This window comes from Bos javanicus, chromosome 12 (assembly GCF_032452875.1).
Source record: "Bos javanicus breed banteng chromosome 12, ARS-OSU_banteng_1.0, whole genome shotgun sequence".
Taxonomy (NCBI): domain Eukaryota; kingdom Metazoa; phylum Chordata; class Mammalia; order Artiodactyla; family Bovidae; genus Bos; species Bos javanicus.
Window position 1 is genome coordinate 11205596 of NC_083879.1, and position 24988 is coordinate 11230583.

Here is a 24988-nt window from a genome sequence, read left to right on the forward strand (position 1 = left end):
TAATGCCACCTGACTTTATTTTTTATTTTTGGTAAATAACACTGAAAGGTAAGCTCTATGAGGGCAGAGATGCCATCTGTTTTGTTCATCCCTGTACCTGGCACCTGGAATAATACGTAGCTCGCAGTAGACACTCAATACACTGAATAAATGAATGGATGAATAGAGGATGGATAAACTTTTGTTTCCTAGGGCATCACAGGAATCCGTTTTGCTGGAGGGGAGAAGTGCTACATCAAAGCGCAGGTGAAGGCTCGCATCCCGGAGGTGGGCACCATGACCAAGCAGAGCATCTCCTCTGAACTGGTGGGTACCAGCGGGCTCCACACAGCAGGAACGTTGGGCACACACAGAAGGCACACCCCTCCTGTCTCTAGTTCCTGGACAGGTCTGTGACCAGAACATACGCTCTCTTTCCTCCCTGACAAAGAACTTAATTACTTTGGTCCTACTTGTTGGTTCCAGGTGATCGTTCTTACATGATGTCGTGTAATTGAAGGTTCTGGAAAACCAGATTTTAAAGTACATAAAGGGTAACAGTCATCACATGGCCCTTATTTGCTGATGCTGGGGACTTCCCAGGTGGCACTAGTGGTAAAGAACCCACCTGCTGATGCAGGAGATGTAGGAGACTCGGGTTCAGCCCCTGGGTGGAGAAGATCCCCTGAAGAAGGAAATGGCAACCCACTCCACTGTTCTTGCCTGGAGAATCCTATGGACAGAGGAGCCTGGCGGGCTACACAAGGTTGCAATCCATAGGGTTGCAAAGGGTCGGACACAACTGAAGTGACTTAGTACACACGCAGGGAACTGATCAGTGATTCGGACAACTTAAAGGACTCCAGGTGTTAGGATCATTAAGGGGCTCAGGAGCCTGAAGCCTCACTCCAGCCCCAGTTCGACTTAGCCAGGGGAGAAGTCCTCCTGAAATCCCCAGAGCTGATCACTCAGCCTCTGCTGGAAGCATTGACCAGGCTCTCCTTCCCTGCGTGTCAGGCAACTTCTTGGGAGGAAGTTCTAATTGCTTTGCCAACACTGAGCTGAATGGCTCCCCCTATGATTTCTTCCCACCGGTTCAAGTTCAGTCCAATGAGGCTATTCAACATATATAGAATTCCTTTCCTATGTATCAGGCTTGTGAGGTTCTTTAAACATATTTCACCCATTTATTATTAATAGCTTGCCTTTGAGCTTGGTTTTATAAAAGCTTGTATTAAGAATTGCACACAGCATTCTAAAGAAATATTTAACAGTAATACCTTACACTGATTTGGTGCTTTAGGGCTTACGAAGTAGCCGCATTCACTGTCATCTTCCATTTGAGTTGTGGCAGGTTAGGGTGGAAGAAAAATGGACTTTGGAAAATGTGGGTTCAAGTCCCAGCCCTGACACTTGGTGTGAATGTGGCGTCAAGTTTTTAAGCCTCAGTCTTGTCGTCTGCAAACTAGGGTGTGCACTCTGTCCCCACGGCCCTGAACGCACTAGATAATGACTAAACGGATGCTGCTTTGAGTCTTAATTTTATTATGCTCACCTCTGATCCTTCAGGATCCCCAAGAGGGAGGTGAGCCAGGCATCAGCTCCCGAAAGGCATATGAAGAAAACTAAGAGTAAGCAGAGGTGCCTGGAAACCGCTCGATTGTTTGCTCTCCTAGGAGCAGGCCCAGGGGTCTCAACACACTGTGAGTTTTTCAGGTTGGCCAGCATGTCCTCAGTGTCTCCTCCACTCCCAACCTCCCCAGCCATTCATCCCTCCCATCACTCTCCTCTGATCATGAGCTCGTTTGTGGCCCCTGAACTGCACCCTTCGGAACACAAGTATGGACTCGCGCATACAGAGTCTAGAAATGAGACCGAGACCGCCTGTGTTCTGACCTTGAACATCTCTTATTGCATTACCTTTTCAATGGTCTTATCACTCAGCTTCTGTTATGAAACCTTTAATGAACTGTAATCCTCAACGTTTCCCTCATGAGTAGACGTAAAGAGCCAATTTCCCAACCAGATCTTAACTGACCAAGATCTTATCGAAAGTTTGCAGCAGTACAGGGACTTCCCCGGTGGTCCATTAGTTAAGACTCCACACTTCCAGTGCAGGGGGCGTGGGTTCAGTTCCTGGTCAGGGTAGCCAAGATCCTGCATGTCCTGAGGTACAGCATAAAAAAAAGTTTGCAGTACATTTTCAGATTTTTTTTTTTTTAAAGAAGGCCTTGTTTGTTTGTTTGTTTTTTCTGATTTTTAAAAACAACACTTTGTCATTATAGAAATTCAGGAATACATGAAAGGAGAGAGTAGAAAGTCACCCAGAGTTACAAAATCCATGGATAACTAATATTAGTGTTTTGGTAAATTTTCTTCATGTACAATGTGTGTGATATGCTTTTTATAATTGAAGTTATACTGCTATTCAGTTCAGTTCAGTTCAGTCGCTCAGTTGTGTCCGACTCTTTGTGACCCCATGAATTGCAGCACGCCAGGCCTCCCTGTCCATCACCAACTCCTGGAGTTCACTCAAACTCACGTCCATCAAGTCGGTGATGCCATCCAGCCATCTCATCCTCTGTTGTCCCCTTCTCCTCCTGCCCCCAATCCCTCTCAGCATCAGAGTCTTTTCCAATGAGTCAACTCTTTGCATGAGGTGGCCAAAGTACTGGAGTTTCAGCTTTAGCATCATTCCTTCCAAAGAACACCTAGGGCTGATTTCCTTTAGGATGGACTGGTTGGATCTCCTTGCAGTCCAAGGGACTCTCAAGAGTCTTCTCCAACACCACAGTTAACTTTAGGTCTTCCAAAATGTAGGTGATAATGGATTATTGTATGTTATCATATGATTATAATTTCTAATTGATATTAAAGCTTGCCTGGTGTTCCAGTAGCTAAGACTCCTAACTACCAATACAGGGGCTATGGTTTGATCCCTGGGCAGGGAACTAGATCCCACATACCCCAACTAAGACCCAGTGCAACCAAATAAATAAATATTTTTTAAAAATTTATATGAATGAAAATTTAAAATTATAATCATATGATTATAATTTTAAAAGGCTTTTGCTCTTGAGTATCAGTATCTTCAAGTTTCCATTCTCTTAAAAATAATAATTTAAAATAATTTTTTTTGAATACAGATAAAATTCACCTTGGTGAATGGCTTTGCACTTAAATCTTTGCTTCTGATTCTTTACTGAGGCCACAGAGGTGAATTCTGTTTCTCGTGTTTTAGTTGTTTCTGTGGGCCGTGGTGGATTCTCTGGTGGACAAAACCAAATTCAGACAACATGTTTGTATGAATTAGGAATGTGTTGGTTCCCTAGGTGTTGCAGCGGTAAAGAATCTGCCTGCAATGCAGGAGATGTGCGTTGGATCCCTGAGTCGGGAGGATCCCCTGGAGAAGGGCGTGGCAACCCACTCCAGTATTCTTGTCTGGAAAAGACAGAGGAGCCTGGTGGTCTGTGGTCCATGGGGTGGCAAAGAGTTGGACACGACTGAGCTTGAACACACACACACAGCTGAGCATGACACTTAGAGTGACTTTAACAAATAAGGATTGTTTTTTTTTTCTCCTTGGAAGTAGATGACCCCAGGCATTGACTCCATGGCCAGCATCTCTTATTTTTGCAGGCTTTTACTTCCAGCTCTAAACATCAACCACGCAGTCAAGGAAGGAAGGCAGGAAGATGCTGAACAGTGCCAACCATGCTTTCTCTGGACTCAGGAAAAGCAGACAGCTTCACATTCCCTCCACACACTTTAGCATGGATTGCATTGTCTAGAACTGGTCACACGGGCACCCTTAGCTGCCAGGGAGTCTGAGAAAGCAGGTGTCTCTCCTGGGGCCGCAAACAAAAGCAGGATTGTGTTGCAAGAGAAGGGAAGGAGGTGGGGTAGCAGCTGAAAGAATGTGCAGGCCCTTTTATTTAAAGCTCCTAGCTTGTAGGTTTCACGCATATGCATTCTCCCTATCACCCCACTCTGTCCCCATGCACTTCAGATTATGATGGGGTAGATTTATGCACCACTAGCTCTCATGCATTTTTCATCAGTTTTGTATAACTTTTAAAAGCTACTATACCCAAAGAGCATTCATTTCCTGGATGGAGCCATTTAATTTCAGGTGAATAACTGGATTACCTGCGTGTTCACTGCCTCCAATAACTTTAAGTTGTTTTAATGCTGCCAGAAGCCTGAGGGAGAAAGCATAAATGAAGTGTTGCTTTTAGCTAAAAAATCAGGAGAAAACATTTTAATTTCTCCAACCTATTGCAAACTAATAACTACATGAAAGGCACAACCTGGCACAATAAATTTGTCTCCCGGGTTATCAAACCATTCTCAGCATCTCGCTGCAGAAGAAAATCCAGGGTTTAGCTTTGAAATCTCGGTGGTGCGCTTGATGCAAAGAACATCTGAGATATGTTTTGTTATAGCTGGGAAATGCAGAAATGGTTTATGTTAAATACTTTGAACTGAAGACATTAAAAAACCAATCACTGGCTTTTTCCATTGTGGTTTGGAAGCGGCAGAACAAGGCCCAGAGGACGTTGACTTCACACGAAGGACGCCTCTCTCCTCTATCGGATTCTAGAGTCCGTTCAATCACTTTTCCTCCAAAGCATCTTTGATCAAAAATATCAGATTAACTGAAATCTCAAACTTGGCATCAAGTAATTTTCACTTCTACTTAAGACGCTCAGATTCACACCTTCGAATTATCCAAAGGCCGGATGGCATGAGGGGTGTGGAATGTTGTGAAAAGAGCTACAAAGAGATGAGGACTTCAGAGTCTGTGTGTGTGTGCATGCCTTTGGATTCTCATGAAGTTGTCTTCTAAATTTTATTGAAGTATAGTTGATTTACAAAGTTGCATTAATTTCTGCTGTACAGCAAAGCGGCTCAGTTATACATATATCTGTTCTTTCTCCTACTCTTTTCCACTGTGGTTTATCACCGGATAGAGAATATAACTCCCTGGGCTCTACAGTGGGACCTTGTTGTCTATCCATCCTGTATATACTAGTTTGCATCTGCTAATCCTAAACTCATTTTTATAGGGCAAAATAATCTTTTACCAACACACGAATCTTCACACACAGCGTGTTCCTCCGCCCTCTTTGATCCACGCATTTCCTTTTCATCTACAGGAAGGCAAGATCATGCCAGTTAAATACGAAGAAAATTCTCTCATCTGGGTGGCTGGAGATCAGCCCGTGAAGGACAACAGCTTCTTGAGTTCCAAAGTTTTAGAACTCTGCGGCGACCTTCCTATTTTCTGGCTTAAACCAACCTACCCAAAAGGTAACGTTTTAAATTCTCTGGAAGCTGCTTGGACCGCTCCCAGCCGGCGTGGGTTTCCTGTGAGCCCCTGCACAGGCGTGAGCACATGACAAGGAAGCTAAGCCAGGTGCACGGCGCAGGTCTCAGTAATCGGTACAAGAGACCAAAGGGGAGGGCAGGGCGGCTGTGAATGTCACAGGGCAGGGCCGGAGCAGCGGGCAACAGGATGCAGGTGGGCCCGGGACCCCTCGGCCACTGCTTCTGCTCTGCCCGCCTCTCCGTTATTGCACTTTGCAATTTTACATTTTTTTATCCCTAAAGCAGAGAATCAGGGGACTAATAATCTATCCTACTGCCAAATCTTTTTCTTTTTTTGGTAAAAGATTTAATTATTTTTTGATTGTGGTGAGTCGTCATTGCTAAACGCGGGCTACTCTTCATGGCGGTGCACGGGCTTCTCACTGTAGTGGCCTCTCTTGTTGAGGAGCACAGACTAGCCACACACGCTTCCTGAGTTACGGCACGCGGGTTTAGTTGCCCCGTGGCCTGTGGGATCCTCCTGGACCAGGGATCGAACCCATGTCCCCAGCCTTGGCAGGTAGATTCTTAACCACCAGGGAAGCCCCTGCCAGATCTTAATTATGCTCAAACCTTGCATCATGGGATAGCCACAAGCAGCTGTGGACACAGGCTGAGATTCCTCAAGTCCAAGGCTCGTACACCCACTTCCAAGTCCAAGAAAAATAAAGGAAGGGCTCCTGGCTTCAGAGCAGGTCGGAGTTCCCAGGTGGAAACACCTGGGGCCGTTTCCAGGGCAGGTGAGCCCTGCAGCCAGGCTCCTTCCCGGGGTTCCGTATGTCCCCAACGCTTGTCGTTGTTTAGTCTCTCAATCGTGACGGACCCTCTGTGACCCCAGAAACTGCAGCCCACCAGGCTCCTCTGTCCATAGCATTCTCCAGGCAAGAAGACTGGAGCGGGTTGCCCTGTCCTCCTCCAGGGGATCTTCCCAACCCAGGTCTCCTGCATTGCAGGCAGATTCTTTACCGACTGAGCCACCAGGAATATCTACTGTCTTGATTCCCACCACAGTCACCCCACTGACCTCCCAAACGCCAACTTTGCAGCTCCAGTTTATTGGTGGGGAAAAGGCCCCCATCTTAGCACAGCTTAGTGGGCTACATTCTCAGAAAGTTACACTGAACACCGAGAGAGAACAGCATGGAAATACAGAGAATTTGGGGATTAGAACCACCAGACCTAGGAGACGGGGACAGACAATGACTGTTTCATGCGTGCAGCTTTCAGTTTTGCAAGATAAAAAAAGTTTGGGACATAGATGGTGATGATGGTTGCGGAGCAGTATGAATGTACTTAATGCCTGACTGTATACTTTAAAATGGTTAGGATGGTGAGTTTTATATATATTTTACAATTGAAAAACACACATCAGGCCTAGAAAGTCCCTGCTTCTCATTCTGCCATGGCTAACTCATTCCTCCAGTTCACAAGTCGTATTCAGTTCCAAAGCCTGGATAAAGTGGTTACATTTTAGCCCAGGCAAAGCAAATAGGATGCAGTTTGTAAGCCACTGGCAGCAGCTGTCTGGAAGAGCAGGTTCAGAATTCTGAGGCCACGTGCAGGCTCAGTGAGAGAGAATCCTCTGCGCAGTGTCTGCTGCACCCTAGGGCACTGGGAAGGAGGGCTGCCAAACGGACCATTGCTTTTGCTGTCCTGGGTCTAGCCCCAGACAGAACAGGGGAGCCTGGTGGGCTGCAGTCCATAGGCTTGCACAGAGTCAGACACGATGGAAGCAGCTTAGCACAGCACGTCCTGGGTCTTGCTCTAGTGAGTGCTCACACCTTCATTCTCTGGCCGCTTACAACTGCTGGCTTTTTATTCCTCACCTGTCTTCACATGGAATGGGCCTTCCATCACCCAGGAATTCCTTCTCCAATACCTTGTCACATTTTCCAATCAAGGACAAAAGTCTCGGAGCTTCCCTGGTGGTCCAGTGGTTAAGACCTTGCCTTCCAATGCAGGGGGTGCAGGTTCAACCGCTGGTTGGGGAACTAAGATCCCACATGCCTTTTGGCCAAAAACCAAAACATAAAACAGAAGCAATATTGTAACAAATTCAATAGAGTGTAAAAATGGCCCATATAAAAAGTCTTTTTTTTTTTTTAAAAAAAGGAAAGTTTCCAACTCTGCCACCATGTAGAGCTCTCTCTAATCACTTTCTGTTTGAGGACATGCCTCTTACCCAGAGACTTCATTCATTCATTCAACATCTATTATGTGCCATTTACTTATTCTAGGCACCTGGAATGCACTGATGAACCCATGCCCCCTAGGAATTTTGCATTGTAGCTAGGGGAAACACTGCATATACACCGAAATAAGAAAATTGTTTGGTACAATCCATGGTGCTACGGGGGGCTTCCCAGGTGGCATTAGTGGTAAAGAACCTGCCTGCCAATGCAGGAGATGAGACAGATGTGCATTCAATCCCTGGGTCAGGAAGATCCCCTGGAGGAAATGGCAACCCACTCCAGTGTTCTTGCCTGGAGAATCCTGTGGACAGAGGGGCCTGGTGGGCTACAGTCCGTGGGGTCACAAAGTGTTGGACACGACTGAAGTGACTTAACCCACACAGGTGCTATGGAAAAAGGACAGAGCGGGACAGGGAGTCTGGGGGCAGAGTTGGGAGGACGATGCTATTGGCGCTGCAGGATGATTGATAAAATGAGAACCTTCACCCTCTGAGAAAGAGCTGTGACTTGTTCCCTCACAGTCTAACAGCGTGATCCCTTCTGAAATATTCAGTAATGTATCATTAAGAATTAATCACACATCGTAGGTATTCAATCATCACCCCATCCATCCAAGAATTACACATATTATACACAACAGCAGAAAAGTAGAAATCACCTAAATGCCCCCAGATTTGAAAAGAATTAAATTAAATGTTGGTCCGCGTAGTCACAAGACGGAATAGCATAGACATTAAAAGTGAGGGATTTTCTTTCCAGTCTCTCATAAATGCAGTGTATTTTACAATAAAGACAACAAAATAAAACCCTTTCCAAGGATGCCGGGATCCCCGCCACCTAATTCTAATACAGCCTCCCAGCGCCAGGTCCGGCAGCCCCTGCCCTCGGAGCTTGATGCTGGCAGGTCGTCAGCGTCACGGAGCTGAACCGTCAGAGCCCTGGGAGTGACCGGACCAGGTCAGAGGGAAGCGGCGGGAGCCAAGGTCTGCTGCCCGTGGGCTGTGTGCCACGCTTTCCCTTCTGTCCTTATTTCATCTTTGCCAACAACAACCCGGGCTTCCCAGGTGGCGCTAGTGGTAAAGAACACACCTGCCAAGGCAGGAGATGTAAAAAATGTGGGTTTGATTCCTGGGTTGGGAAGATCCCCTGGAGAAGGGAATGGCAGCCCACTCCAGTATTCTTGCCTGGAGAACCAGTGGACAGAGGGACCTGGTGGGCCACAGTCCACGGGGTTGCAAGAGTCGGACACGACTGCAGCAACTTAACACACACTGTATTCTAACAACTGTCCAGGTAACTAGTCATACTCCCTGTTTATAAATGAAGAGACTAAGGTCAGAGATTGAATCGCTCTCCTGAGGTCATTGATTAAAAGAAGTGCAACTGATTTTTTTTAAATGTTTAATTAGGAAAAAGAAAAAGAAATGGAGTCTGAGATTTGAATCTAGGTCCCCCAAAATGCCTCTCCAGCCCTGCCTAAGAAACCAAGAGGCTACCCATGGAAGCTATCCACAGCTGGGCACACAACCACACCCTCACAGATAACATGGCATCATACCATCATCCCCTAACATTCGAGGGCTTATTCCATGCCAAACACTATGCTAAAACCCTGAGACAAAGTTTTCATGACCTCTATCACTACCCTGTGAGCTAGATACTAATATTATCCCCATTTTAGAGTATAAGAAACTGAGGCTCAGAGAGACACCAAAGCCACCCCTGTGGTCCTCTCTCCATTCTTGTTACTCAGCAGCCATGGGACCCACGAGGCAGAGTGGAGAGCAAAGGCACTGAGCTGGAAGCCAGAGACACTCATCTCTGCCACCTGTTCTGTGATCTCAGCTGAGTTACTTGGTCTTTTCAAGCCTAACAATTGCATCTGCTAATCAGATGCCTTTGTGTATAAAAGTATTTGCTTATTCTTTCCCAGAATTTGTAAAAGAATCAACCAAGGACTTCCCTGGTGGTCCAGTGGTTAAGAATTCGCCTGCCAATACAGGGGACACGAGTTCAGTCCCTGGTCTGGGACGATCCCACATGCTGTGGACAACCACTGAGCCCGTGAGGTACAAGAGAAGCCGCTATAACGAAGAGTAGCCCCCACTTGCTGCAACTAGAGAAAGCCCAAGAGCAGCCATGAAGACCTAGCACAGCCAAAAATAAATAATTTTTTCAAAAAAGAATCAACCAAGATAATAATAAATCTCCTGAAAAGACTGTAATGCTTTATACGTATATTGTAAATCCAGGAGGAATGCATAGGGCTGCAAGTAACAGAACAGCTAACCAACAGTGACTTCAACACATACATACAGGTTGACTTTTTTCGTACAGCTAGAACTGTGGAGGTAGGAAGGTAGGTTTTTGGCACTGCCATCAACTCTCTTTCTAGCTTACTGCCTGCTACGTGACACAGATATCACGTCTACATTCAAGGAAAGCAAACCAGATGGAGGAAGCTGTGTCCGTCCCTTTCAGCAAGAAAACAGAAACTTTCCTGGAAGCTGCAGTAGCATATTTTGCGTAGGTCTCATCTGGCCACTCCTAATTGCAAGGGAGGCTAGAGGGGAAAGGCTTCCCTGGTGGCTCAGAGGTTAAAGCATCTGCCTCCAATCCAGGAGACCCGGGTTTGATCCCTGGGTCAGGAAGATCCCCTGGAGAAGGAAATGGTAACCCACTCCAGTATTCTTGCCTGGAGAATCCCATGGACGGAGACGCCTGGTAGGCTACAGTCCACGGGGTTGCAAAGAGTCAGACATGACTGAGCGACTTCACTTTCACTAGGGGGGGAAAGTGCTACTTTACTTTCTCAGCCCCTAAGGAGAAGCAGGGGATTCCCCGGTGGCTCAGTGGTAAAGAATCCGCCTGCCAATGCAGGAGACTCGGGTTCAATTCCCTGGTCCAAGAAGATCTCCTGGAGAAGGAAATGGCAATCCACTAGTATTCTTCCCCAGAGAATCCCAGGGACAGAGGCGCCTGGGGGTCCATAGTCCATGGGGTCACAAAGAGTAGGACATGACTGAGCCACTGACCAACAGGTACAGGCAGGCTGAGGAAGGGAATTGCAAGATTTTGTCAGTTGTCTTACACCATCTGCCTCAGCATTATAAACCAAAGTCTGGTTACCTGATGTTAAACCCAAGCCTGAAACATGCTTTAGTCTTAAGAAAATGTGTATATTTAAATAGGATAGGATCTACTCATGTGTTTGTTTTTATATCTTTTTCTTATGTTTTTCACCCTATAAACACAGAATTTCCTTAACAAAAAAAAGGGAATAACTCACAGCAGTTTTACTGTTGTTGTTTTCGTATTGTTGTAGAAATCCAGAGAGAAAGAAGAGAACTGGTAAGAAAAATCGTGACCACAACGACCACAAGACTACGCAGCGGCCCACAGGGCACCCCAGCCCCTGGAAGACCAAACAACGGAACCAGACCCAGCGTCCAAGAGGACGCAGAGCCCTTCAACCCAGACAACCCTTACCACGTGAGTGCTGGCGTCTGCCCCACAGCTCGCCGGGGCGCGTGAAACCCAGCACCGAAGCTGCCATGGCGCCGCTTGAGAGCTCAAGGCACTTAGTAGTCAACGGAGACTTTTATTCCATTATTTCAAATACATCTTCATTTGCTTATTGCAGAGTTTATAAGTGAGGGTAACAATCACTTCTGTAGTGTAAAATCCTGACGGGTTGTACTCCTTATTCAAGGTTGTTTTCTGCTCGTTTGAGTCACAGGCAAATTCATGAAGACCTATTCACATCAGGAATTTGATTATTTAAAAATATTTCCAAGCATATGCCCTGCAGGCAGTACAGATTGAAAGCACTCTCTTTCCCCGTGTCCACGATATTCATTCAGTCGTCAGACTTTTGCAGAGAACCTGCTATTCTCCAGGCCCTGGGCACACAGGAGTAACTCCTGCCCTCGGGGGCACTCAGTCCTTTTGGGAGACAGACTCACATAGGGGATCGAACACTTCAGATGAAAACCTTGAGAACTGGTGTTTGTAAGGATGACACCAACATGCTAAAATCTTCTCAAATCTTCAACAAAGTGTAGTTTATCAATACTATACTTTGTAGGGAGTGAAATCAGAAAAATAAGTACTTATGTGTAACTAGTGTTTTAACTAGTTAAATAATAAACCAGTACTTTAACTAGTTAGAAAAAAATACGTGCTTTTTTTTAAATGTATACAATGAAAAGCGAATTTACCTTCTACCACAGACACCCTCCTCTGAGCAGTCTATTAACAATGGCTGTTTGCCCACTTCCTCTGCATAAGTGTACACACACACAATTTTTAACACAAAAGAACATACATAACTTCCTTACTTTGCTGTCTCTCCAGTTACAAGACAGTATTTTAGGAATTCTACTCTATCTCTTACATGGATCCACCTCATTCATTTTAATGGTGACCTTGTATTCTATTGTGTGGATAAATGTATAGAAATTGAGACAGTTCTGCTTTGGTGGGCATGTAAATATTCCTCCAATACCATTAATAAGATATACCTGGTACCTCCTGCATAGGGTATGAGAAAGATGATGTGAGGTAATGCAGATGAAGCTGTTAGCACAGTGCTTGGCACATAGTAAGTACTACCTTGCTCCATGTTAGCTATCAGTCTTATCCATACTTCTTGTACATGAAGGGAATATATCTTTCCGTGGTGGTGTGCTGTGCTTAGTCGCTCAGTCGCGTCCGAGTCTTTTCGACTCCATGGACTGTAGCCCACTAGGCTCATTTGTCCATGGGATTCTCCAGGCAAGAATACTGGAGTGGGTTGCCATGCCCTCCTCCAGGGGATCTTCCTAACCCAGGCATCAAACCCAGGTCTCCTGAATTGCAGGCAGATTCTTTACCAGCTGAGCCACCAGAAAAGCCCTTCCTGGTGGCTCTGGGCTGTAGGCATTTAAAAAACTCAAGTGCAGAGAGAGGCTTTCTCTGAACTCCCCTTATCTGCCTAAGACAAATCCTCCAGAAGAAATTGTATTGTCGTAAATCCCCTGCCGGGGAGTTTCATTAACCAGGGAAGATGGACTCATCACAGGAGGAGAGTGAAGTCAGCACCACACTCAAGACTAATTTCATCACAAACTATCATACCTCCAATGTGTTCTTCTAAGGGTCCACTCGTCTCTCCTAAAGTCACTGACCCCGCCAGAAGAGATCTACATCCCCCCTTTCCTATTCAGATATTTAATCCTGAATTTTAAGCTGCCCGGGAGTTACTCATTTTTCCTGGGTATTTCACATTCAGGCAGTAAAGAATCTGCCTGCAATGCAGGAGACCAGGGTTCGATCCCTGGATTGGGAAGATCCCCGGAGGAGGGAAAGGCTACCCACTCCAGAATTCTTGCCTGGGGAAGCCCACGGACAGAGAGGCCGGGCAGGCTACGGTGCATGGAGTCACAGAGTCAGGCACGACTGAGTGACTAACACTTTCTCACTTTTTAGCGTAAGTACTGACGCATGTGGGTTTACTGGGTCACAGTAGACGAGAATTTTACATTTTAATGGAGGACACTAAATTGCCTTCCAGGGAATTATAGCAGCTACAAGTCTTCAAATGGTAATGCAAGGCCTCATTTATCATCAAACTTTGTAAACAGTCTTGGGTGTAAAACTGCATCTCCTGTCTTGGCCAGTCTTTAATTCTCTGTAAGGCTGAGCATCTTTTCATACACGGAGAAGTCATTTGCGCATTTTCTTTCCTGTATAGCCTCCTCAGTCCTTTATTGTTTCATGTGTTGCAAGATATCTTCTAGTTTGTCATTTTAGACTAATATTTATATTTTAAAAAGACGTAGAGCAAAAAGTATTTTGAAGTAACCCAAGGCTTACTAGAAAATTCAGGACGCCATGGTACTTCATTCGCTAAAGCTCAAAGAACAATAAAGGAATAAAATGTGGAGACAGAAGTTATTCTCCAGGCAGCTGGCCTCCCTGCACCAGGGTCTAGGGGGGGCTTCAGCCCCTTTACAGGAGGTGGGTAGGATGTGACTGCGCCCTGCTTCCGGACTTCAGGGACCTGTGTTCCTGAAAAACTTCCACACAGCAGTTTCTTCCTTTCTTAAGTGTTGAGCTTGTAAGCAGGAACATCTTCCCTATGACTTCCATCCTTCCCTTATCCCTTTAAGGAAGTATCTCAGAAATATCTCAATAACTAGAGATTTCTGCCAACTTTTTAATCGTAACAAACTTTTGTTGGCCCCTCAGGTGAGGAGATGCCTCAGCCACAGGCTTGTTGGCTCCTCCTGCCCTGTGCGTGCGCGCGTGCTCAGTCGTGTCCGACTCTGCAACCCCATGGACTGGAGCCCACCAGGCTCCTCTGTCCATGGGATTTTTTAGGCAAGAATACTGGAGTGGGTTGCTGTGTCCTTCTTCAGGAGATCTTCCCAACCCAGGGATTGAACCTGCATCTCCTGTGTCTCCTGCATTGGTAGGTGGATTCTTTACCACTGAGCCACCCGAGAAGCCCTTCAAATCGGAGTTTTTTATTTTGCTGTCCCAGATGAAACTTTTTCAAGATATAAAGCGGGAGGAGGAAATGGAAAGTCTGAAGAATTAAAAAAAAAAAAAAAACCTGGTGTTAGAGAGTAAGACAAATACTTGGATGACAAAATGTGAACATAAGTTTATTGGATGGTGTTGAGGAATTGTTAGTTTTGTGAGGTGTCCTAGTGGCAGTGTGGTGCAGGAAAATATCTTATTTTGGAGAAACATTCTAACGTATTTATGGGTGAAATGTCACAATGCTCTCAAGTCTCTTTAAATTTACTTTAGAATTTTAAATACTTAAGAAAAATCAAATTTGACAAAAGGTTGCTGCTGCTGCTAAGTCGCTTCAGTCATATCCGACTCTGTGCGACCCCAGAGACAGCAGCCCACCAGGCTCCCCCGTCCCTGGGATTCTCCAGGCAAGAACACTGGAGTGGGTTGCCATTTCCTTCTCCAATGCATCAAAGTGAAAAGTGAAAGTGAAGTCGCTCAGTCATGTCCGACTCTTAGTGACCCCATAGACTGCAGCCCACCAGGCTCCTCCATCCATGGGATTCTCCAGGCAAGAGTACTGGAGTGGGTTGCCATTGCCTTCTCCATGACAAAAGGTTAGCAACTGTCAAATCTAAATGATGTTCAAGTACACAATTTTCTCCATTTTTTTCAGTTAGGTCTGAAATTTCTTACAGTTGAATGCCCCCCACCCCTAAAATAGTTGAATAAAAAAAGTATACCAGAAAAGGTGATAGGGTTGCTTAAGTTCACTTGGCTCATTGAAGTCTAACCTATGTTGGTGCTGCGTCTCCGCCAAGTTGTTCCTCCAGGAAAGAGCTTTAAATTGAATCAAGTATTTACACTACTGATACAGACTTTTTCCCCCCACTGTGATGCAATGCCATAATAAAGAGAGTATAGAATCTATACCCCTAGAAATTCATGAAAAGGAAACCCAGACACACAATTTGGCAGGTGCCAAATTTCTTCCAGTTCTGTGATCTTTCCAGCAGTGAAAATAGAGTTCTGTAGGTGACCTTCAGTTCAGTTCAGTTGCTCAGTCGTGTCTGACTCTTTGCGACCCCATGAATTGCAGCACGCCAGGCCTCCCTGTCCATCGCCAACTCCTGGAGTTCACTCAGACTCACATCCATCGAGTCAGTGATGCCATCCAGCCATCTCATCCTCTGTTGTCCCCCTCTCCTCCTGCCCCCAACCCCTCCCAGCATCAGAGTCTTTGACCTTGGGACTTCCCAAGTGGCTCAGTTGTAAAAGAATCTGCCTGCTAATGCAGGAGACGTAAGTTCGATCCCTGGATTGAGAAGATTCCCTGGAGAAGGAAATGGGAACCCACTCCAGTATTCCTGCCTGGAGAATTCCATGGACAGAGAAACCAGGCGGGGTACATACAGTCCATGGGGTCACAGAAGTTGGACACCACTGAGCAAGTGAGTAACAAGGTGACCTTAACTTCAGTACAAGTTGGTAGTTAACTATCATTGTGGCTCATACAAACTAGCACGTAAAGTTTGCGGTCTTCAATCTTTACACAGTAAATGGTGCCCTTTCCTGGGGGCTACAGACCCTTATATTGACACGAAGGCAGAAGCCAGACGACTTGGTAAGCGTTCTCAGCCAGTGCGAGTGAAAAAGCAATCTGTTGTTAACCTGGACCAGTGAATCCCACATACGCTCCCCAGAGCCCTGGAAACCATTATTACAAGATGCCAGGGGGCCTCAGCAGGGGCAGAAATGCTACTTTTGAATCAGGCTTCCTTCCTATTTTCCTACTTAAGACAAGTTGAGCCACTACTGAGTGGTAACCATGGCTCACTGAAGGCATAAGGAAACTTCATGCGTGCTAAGTCGCTTCAGGCACGTCTGACTCTTTGTGCCCCCATAGACTGCAGTCCGCCAGGCTCCTCTGTCCATGGGATTCTCCAGGCAAGAAGACTGGAGTGGGTTGCCATGCCCTTCTCCAGGTCTTCCTGACTCAGGGATGGAACCCCTGTCTCTTTTGTCTCCTGCATTAGCAGGTGCGTTCTTTACCACTAGTACCACCTGGGAATGGAGAAACTTTACCATTAAAAAAAAAAGAATCTTCCTGTAAGTGACCGATCAGGCAAGGTGGAAGTTCCTTCATGTTTAGAAGGGTTTCTGAATGATAAGGTTTTAAAGATTGAAAGCGCCTTATGGAAAACAGTGATTGCTGGTACCACTGAGACATTTAAGACCTTATTTTAAAATAACGTGCGTGCTATAAATGTCGCCTCACGAAGGAAACACAAGTAATTCTCTTTTATTTCACAGCAGCAGGAAGGAGAAAGCATGACATTCGACCCCAGACTGGATCATGAAGGAATCTGCTGTATAGAATGCAGGAGGAGCTACACCCACTGCCAGAAGATCTGTGAGCCTCTGGGGGGCTACCACCCATGGCCCTATAACTACCAGGGCTGCCGTTCCGCCTGCAGAGTCATCATGCCTTGTAGCTGGTGGGTGGCCCGCATCCTGGGCATGGTGTGAAAGCGTTCAGGGAGCAGGCGCTGTGAAGAAGTCAAACTCCAGAGACAACCAAAGCCTGGGGCATCCTGAAGCTAAAGGGACCATGACGGATTTTCTGTTCCATCTGAGCAATGTTATTCGAGACACTGAACAGAATACTTTTCAATGCTTTATGTAAGAACTTTATTCAGAATTGCAGAAGTACTGAGAGGGTAGTTTTAAGTCTAAAATATCATAATAATCATTTTATTACTTGCTATTGTTTTGCTTTTCTTTGCCAGGAAGGTCTGCTTTTAAGCCTTCCTTACCAAGCTATTTTGAAATAACCACGAAAAATTACTTACAATATATCAAAGATCTCAACTGTACACTTGAGTTACTTTTAAATCAATTCACAGACTAAAACGATTGTCTTCTGTTGTTATTTGCTCAGAATTCCTGTTTTTCTTAATCTTGATTGTTCTTTCCTAGTCTTGCAAATGTGCCCCCAGAGTTCCCAGATAAAAAGGAGACAAAAAAGGGAGAATGAGATATCTAATGAAATCTCCCTGAGAGTGAACATCACCCTGAAGGCAGCAGCTCTCGGGAGACCCTGGGAATAGGAGGCTGGCCTGTTGAGAGCGGCGCCCAGGAAGAGCGCTCTAGGATGAGGAAGAAAGCTCAGTGCAAGGCCAAGCAGACTTGTGGGGAGCGCTTTCACCGACATTCTGAAAGCCAAGTCTTCACAGCCCTTTCAAGCTGCTGTCAGTTAAGTGGTCTTCGGGCTTGAAGCAGCATAATGATTTCCACCTTTGTAGTACAAGTTGGGCTGCTGACATAGTTCAGTTACCAGTTGAGTTACTCTCCTAATAACACGGCGGGCAGCGCTGTCTGACAGACACGGCTGAGGAGGAATGGCTTATTTATAATGACAGAAAGAATCTCAGGACCAAGGACTGTCTTTAAAAATTGAGAGGTTAGATCAGGAAGATGAACAGGTATTTCATATTTTTGACATTTTAGTTTTGACTCTCATAGTTTTAAGAGATTAAAAACCTTCCTAAAGAAAGTAAGTTTTCCAAAACAACACAAAGATTCAGAGAGATGAAAGGTTGTGATACCACAACGGTCCCATAGTCTAAAGACATCTTACTACTATACATCTAGTTCTGAAACTTGGTTATCAGACGAACACCCATATACCTACATTAAATGGGATGAACAGCAAGTTAGGTCTTTGGAGAAAAAAGGGATGAAGGACAGACACACTGACATGTATGGTCACACTGTTCAGGCAGCACCAACTTCCTGCAGCTACAAATTTTACATTTTCAAAATGGTTGCCCCTCTACTAAGCAAGTCAGTGCCAATGGTTATGCACACCACCTCCCACCTCCATCACCCAGCAGCCTCTATGTACTTGCCTCTGCAAATCAAAGAGGAAAAAAGACGGGAGTCAGTGATCCCACCCCAGAAGTGCTTGCAGTCTCATGAGGCAGATGACTGGGCTTCAGTACACCAAAGGCCTGGACAGACTTGGGAGCACTGGGCTTCTGGGGAAGAGAAGGCCTTCAGTGGGTCTTTGAGGATGAGCAGGAGTCGGCCAGGTGGTGACAGGAAGGGCATTCCAGGCAGAGGGAGCAGTTCCGGTAGAGGCGTGAGGCTGTGCAGTTAAGCAGGGAAACGAAGCATTCAGGCTGAGGCAGGCGTGTCAGGATGGAAACAGAGGCAGAAGCTCCAAATGATACTGCATGTCAACTTTGAGTTTACTGGGGGAAGAAGGAACAGGAGGAAATGGCAGCCCACCCCAGTACTCTTGCCCGGAAAAATCCCATGGACAGAGAAGCCTGGAGGGCTACAGTCCAGAGTCACCAAGAGTCGGACACGACTTAGCTACTGAACACACACACACAGAAGGCAAAGGAAACCAACGGAAGGTTTTGGGCAAGGAGGGGGCTGGTCGTTTCCACTTTACATGGAGCCCCTTGGAAGCTTTCCATGTGGGCACTGAAGGGTGCCAGACTTAGCGAGGAGGACAGTGAATCACGAGGCAAGGAAGGCTGCCTCTTGAAAAGATGCTCCCTCTTCAAAGCACCACAAGTAAATGAAATATAGGTGGATAACTTAGATAATGGGATTATGCTGTTATGAAAGTCACTCGGCACCTAAGGAAGTCAACATAGCAGGGGAAAAAAATGGATGTTTTAAGGATGAAAAAGAAAAAGCGTAGTTGCTTGGTTGTGTCCATCTTGGTGACCCCATGGACTGTGTAGCCCACCAGGATCCTCTGTCCATGGAATTCTCCAGGCAAGAATACTGGAGTGGGTTGCCATGCCCTCCTCCAGGGGATCTTCCTAACCCAGGCATCAAGCCCAGGTCTCCTGCATGGCAGGCGGATTCTTTACCATCTGAGCCAAAGCTTTGACCTTTTTAAGGACAGAGGAGAAAGTCAAAATTGGATTAAATGCAGGAATGACAAAGAGACTCAAATTTTTCAATGAGAAAAACGAAAGGTCTACTTTGAAAGAGAAGAATCGAGTGTACAAAGAAGAATATTTGGTTAAGGGAGAGGGTACACTGCAGAATACAAACTTTTCACAAACTGCTCCTAATCCCTAAGGGACCTCTGACCTGGTCAGTCCAAAAGCTGCAAATGCTGCCCAGTTTGCAGTGCTGAACCTCGACCTGTCCTTTAGCTAATCCTCAGTGGTGAGGCAGACCAATCCTTAGGACACCACAGGTTCATTTTCAAGGTCCTCAAGTCCCATCTTGACTCAGTAGTCTTAAACGTGATCGGTGCTGCTATGTCAGCAGAGAAAATGAAAAACAGTACTGCTGGGTTTCAGGAAGTGATCCACGTCACATGACATACCTCACTGAACAAACTTCCTCTACAATGTTAAGAATTTGCTTAACCTCATCCTTAAACCCCCTTCCCACCATCACCTCAAATAACTGTTGACACTAAAAAAGCAAATATATTCAGAATAATCACTTAACCCACTCAACAGGTGTTCTTATACCAGATTTTATTACAGTCCGAAATACAAGCTACATTTTTACAAAGTAGAAATTCCTTGTGTGAGTGGAATAATTTTTATTTCTGCATAAGCTGAATATGCTGATTTGTTTTATGTACATTTATTTTATAGAAATGTCACATTTCCTCTTAAGTTAACTGACTTATTGAGGGGAAGGAGGGCGTCAACAAAAATCTACATGCAGATAGCCCCAGTAGCATATGCAGAGAGAAAGGTGCAAATTTAAGTCAACTACGCAAACTTCAGCAAAAATGTTTTACAAGCAGAGTGAGTTTTGCTGTTTATAAAAGAAAGCTGAATTCCTTTTAAGGGCTTTTGTACATATATGCATGCTCATATTTTATATGCATATACAGGTTTCACTTTGAAAAAGCCCAGTATGTTAGAATCAATTTACAGAACCAGTTTAAGTTAGTATCGATTGACTCAACTACAGATTTTATTTAAAATGCTTACATTCAAAAGTAATCAATTTACATACAATTTTTAGGTACTTCCTATGTAAAGGTAGGTACATCTATACATGCATTTGCGCATGTATTGATGTAGCCTAACCTGGCAATAGCTAATGCTATTTTCTAAGGTGTTTTGGTTGACTGAACCTTTACCATGTCTTAATAGTTTTTAAATCAAATATACAAGAGTCAGTCTTTATTAGGATCTATGTTATCACCATAGGTTGATAAGAAGACCAGTAACAAAGCTATAAAGAAGTCCCTAGGTTAACCACCAAGTTATTAAACACCATTTGTTTTAAGAAGCATGCCCCACTGTAAGCTCCCTCTGTGAGTTTACTAGTAACGTTACACATGTCACATTTCTCTTCTTTCTGTGCCTGCTCCTGTGCAAAAATTCTCTTCCTATCAAATTTCTGCAACTGAATCAATCTCCTTTTTCTCATCTGTAACACGGCTGCAAAAATCTTAACAGCAATGAGATAGTCTGGAAGAAATACTCTGTACACTTTTTCTTAAAACTAGCATTATATTTGCACATTTACTTGCAGTTTCTTAAAAACATGAATTCCTTAGCTTCCTGTTCTTCAGCTTCCCAAGGTGTGGATTATTTACCAAAAATTTTCTTTTCAACCGCCTATTTATTTCCTTAACATAGATCATTATCCATCTTTTTTATGATGGATTTACTTTATACTGACACAGTCAAACACCTGGAATAAACTTACCCAGCATAAACTTCCTCTCAGCAGAAAATTATGCTTTTAAAGGCAAGTGGTTTCTTTTTAATTAAAACCATACTCCTGCCTAGAAGGTGCTAAGGAAACTACAGCTACGAAGTGAGAAAGATCTCCACTTGAGAAAGCTCTCCCCTAACACACATCCTACTTGACTTAATCAACCAGCATTACAATGTTTAATTCATTTAGCACCTATGTGTAATCATACAACATCTGAGAATAGTCCAGTTGCTAAAGAAGTTGCCTTATTTAAATCAATACTATGATATTCCATATATACTCCATGGATACTGACTACTCTAGTATTCGCTGCTCAATAATATCTCAGCAACAATAAATAGCACATTGTCCAAATGGTCTCAATTTGCTTCACTTGACTGAAAAAGATTTTCATCATGTGCAACACCACATGGTTATATGGATTCAATGACTTGTAATGACCGTAAGGTTCTGTTGACAGAGGAACAAAAACCATCACTAAGCACCTCTCCTCTGCCTCACATCTACATTAGAGGGAAACAGATTCTTCAAAAGGACAAGATCCCGAGTAGCATTTCACCTGTCTCTATAATTTTTTGGAAATAAGACATAAGAGATGAAGAGCACTAATAACTTCACTTTTTAATCTTTTAGTCTATGAAATCACTTTCTTAAGGGTAAGGTCCCAGGTCACATACTTTGAAGTCACCAGGTCACAATAAACAGATTTACTGGGCCCTACAAACCTACTGATTCAAATCTCGGGAGAAAAGCAGTGAGAGCCTACATTGTAAGGAACAAGCTTAGCAGGCAGAGGTTGTTCACCCTCAAGCCTACACAGAATACCTTCCCAAAGCTGTAATTTTTAGTTGCCTGGCATTTGGGACAACTGTCAGAAGATCAGCTCAAGACTGGGGTAAACAGCTTAAGTTTTATGTAAGTTAAATTCTATCTGTCTAAGTGAAAGAACGCTTATGAAGAAAGTATATGTGTGTGTCTGGGAAAAAATTCCTTTGTAAAACTAAAGATTTAGACTAGTCAGTATTTAAGATTCATTCTGGCTCTAAAATTCTGATTTTTGTTTTGTCTCATGTTGACAAGGAATGGAATGCAAATACATGTTTAAGGGAGTATAGGTCCCAAAACTACTTCTAGTCTTGCCAGATGGCCCATAAAAACATGCCTGCTGATCTTTGACAATTCTATTCAACATCTAATCCTGTACCACACTTACTAAGTTTCTGTTCATCATCAGCTGTTCTAATTAACCCAATTTCACCTTAGTATCTAGTCTTCTATACTTAGATTCCAGAACAGGAAACAGCTTTGCTAAACAAAGATTAAACTGAAATGTAATATCACCTGTAATGTGAAAAGAACAGAAATAAATATTTCAATAAAATACTGACCCTAAGGATTTCACATATAACCATTAAGTCATAAACTGTAAGTCAAATTCATTCACATCATCAGGTGTTCAAAGTAAACTCCACTGCAATCCCTATTAGATTTATAAACTACATTTGACTGCATGTGCATTTAATAAAATGTGAAGACATAAACTGTGACAGCACCGAGAACAACAGGGTTCCACATTAAGCTGGGGCGAGCCCTGGCATTAGCTCCATCACCTCACCAGGACCACCCACAAGGCCCTAGGTGACGGAGGCCCCCACCACCTCCAGCCACCCCGTCTCCCCTCACTCGCTCCGCCCCAGCACCGCCGCATCCCCAGCAGCCTCTGCTCCTTCTGCTGGCAGTGCTGGTTCTCAAGCATCTTCCCGGCTCCCTCCACTTCCTTCAAGTCTGTATTTAGGCATCACCTGCTCACTGAGTTCTCAACTGGGCTCCTATATCAAGTGTCAACCACCAATTGTCCTCTTTGCATATGCAGTTTTCTCCCTCAGCATCTAGTTAACACCATTAACATGCACTCTGCCTATTTCCCCCACGAGCTAGGCTCCATAAATGCAGAGAATTCATTCACCAGTGCAGCCCCCTGCTTTGGAAACAGTGTCTGGTACATACCTGGCCTTCAGTGTTGATGAGAATGGGTATGATGCCATGAATATGAATTTTTCACATATCTATATTACTCTATATATTATTCTATTACCTATATTAAAGTGAAAACCCACTCCAAGAAAAAAGTATGGCTTTTGACAGAAAGACCACAAAGGTATTAATATTATTTACAAAAATAAAGTATGCAACTCTCACCAAAGAGGTTCATATAGTATTCAGTATCTCAGCATTTCTCTGGGGGTTTTCCAGAAAAAAAAATGTACTAGTAAGCAGCTCAAATGTTCACCTCCAGAAGTTGGTATGCTTGTAAATGAAACTGCTTGATTCACTCTTGGCTTCTAGACCTGTGCATATCTCCGCACAAATTCCTAGATTCGTAAAACTCTGGCCTCTTCTACTCTACCTAAGTTTCTTGGGCTCAAAATCTCTTCTCAAAGAATAACTAACCTAATAAAAAAGTAAATGTCAGTCCGTTCTTTTAGGAAATCCACATATTTTGGTTTTAAAACACTGAGGGGAAAATAAAAGGAAACTAAAAATTTAATCACAACACACCTGAATATCACATGGTTTTTGATTAGTTACATAACTGCTATTCCCTCTAGTGATGAAGATAACCGAAGAATAAATCAGATTTTCTCATGACCGGAGGTTAGTCATCTGTTTTAAAAATCACTATTTTATATGCAGATGAATAAATAATATCAAGGTCACATATTAAAAACAAAGTACAATTTTTTAAAACTGTTTAGTGTAAAATAACAGTTCCAACACTTGCATATCTACTACATGAAAGGCATTATGTGCTCTGCATCAAAGATTCAAAAGTAAGTGAATAATGACGTAGGACACACAGGGTAGAACAGATACCACACAACTAACCCTAAAACCAGTGACACTCTGGAGGTGCCTTACAAAGGCGTCCGCGAGACCCCTCCACATCACAGCTGGAGTGGCAGTGAATGAGGGGGTGTGGAACAGGGGACTTCACAAGAGTATTCTAACTGAGGACACTTCAAGAACGAAGAGAAGAAAACAAGGACATTTCTCTCTGCAGCGTGCAACATCAAGACCATTTACCAAATTGTGAAGGGTTCCTCTCTATGCACCAGGGAAGTACTGCAGATACAAAGCTGGAAGCCAGCCCACGCCACCCTCCCCAAAGCAGCCCAGTGACATGAGTGAAGAAATGAGTCAACTGCAGTGACTTGATAAAAGACAGATCAAGCTCGCAAACATGCTCACATGCTACGGTGGTTTTGGTTTGCCCTATCAATGGCTCTAACAGGTGCCTCAACCAAAAGCAAGCAGCCTGATCCAACTGCTGCAAAGCCAGTGGCAGACAGAGCGGCACAAGATCACACAGCCCTCCTGGAGGCAGCACGGGAGCCCAGTTTTGACACAACGAAGGCAACAGGCTTTCCAGGTTGGGTGCAAGGGGTGAAAACACATGGGATATTTGAGAGACAGCAGACAAGAGACAAGCTAAAAACAAGAAGAACATGCAGTAGTCTTTATGTGGCAAAGTCTAAAATATTCACTACATGGCCCTTTACATAAAAAAGTATGCAAACCCCTAGTCTATTCCTGTGTGCCTGGATCTCAGGTGCACCGTGAAGCAGTGAGAGATACACCTGAAGAAATTTATATATTGATGGCTGAGGCTCAATTACAAAAGCCCTTGAACAGCACAGGTAACAAATCTGTTATCTTCTTTTTAGGAATTCCAATACTCAACAGCACTGAGGGGGAAAAAAAAAATCAAGGACTTTATACTTCTGGCATTTGCTGGCCACATTCTTTTGAGTCAGGACAACTAAGCCCTCACAGCCCTGACAGGTAATCCGCATCCAGGGCAAAAAAAGTTCAGAAGGGTTAAGTCACTGTCCTCAAAACACCATTATGAACATCCAAATAGGGATTTTAAGATTTCAGATTCATGTTTTAGTATCCTTTCTGCTATAAGTTACCTCTGTGGTAGTCAAAATGAAAGAAACTGATCACTTTGCAACTAATAAACAGCAAAATAGTTAAGTAGTATTTCCAAGGAAATACATTCAATTTCTTAGCATATTTCATAGGCACTACATTAAACCAGCTAAATTAGCAAAGTGTTCATCTATGTAAAATGGGTCACAGAAAAGGTCAATGCTAGAGTACAAATGACTGACAAGAAGTGGCAGTTGAGAGAGAAGCCCCCTGAACTTGAGTCTGTA

The 24988-nt window shown here is 44.2% G+C and overlaps 1 protein-coding gene across 2 annotated transcripts in view; it reads left to right on the plus strand.

Annotated features, from left to right (window-relative positions):
- Positions 1-24988, plus strand: part of CNMD (chondromodulin) — a 43292-nt gene extending 18304 nt beyond the window's left edge. The window contains exons 4-7 of one of the 2 annotated variants that reach the window (XM_061434455.1): positions 193-306; positions 5139-5292; positions 10867-11033; positions 16362-24988. In XM_061434455.1, the coding sequence (XP_061290439.1) occupies positions 193-306; positions 5139-5292; positions 10867-11033; positions 16362-16574 (648 nt within the window). In that variant the 3' untranslated portion in view covers positions 16575-24988. Of the gene's footprint in view, positions 1-192; positions 307-5138; positions 5293-10866; positions 11034-16358 lie in introns of both variants that reach the window. The other variant, XM_061434454.1, reaches the window with a different exon arrangement.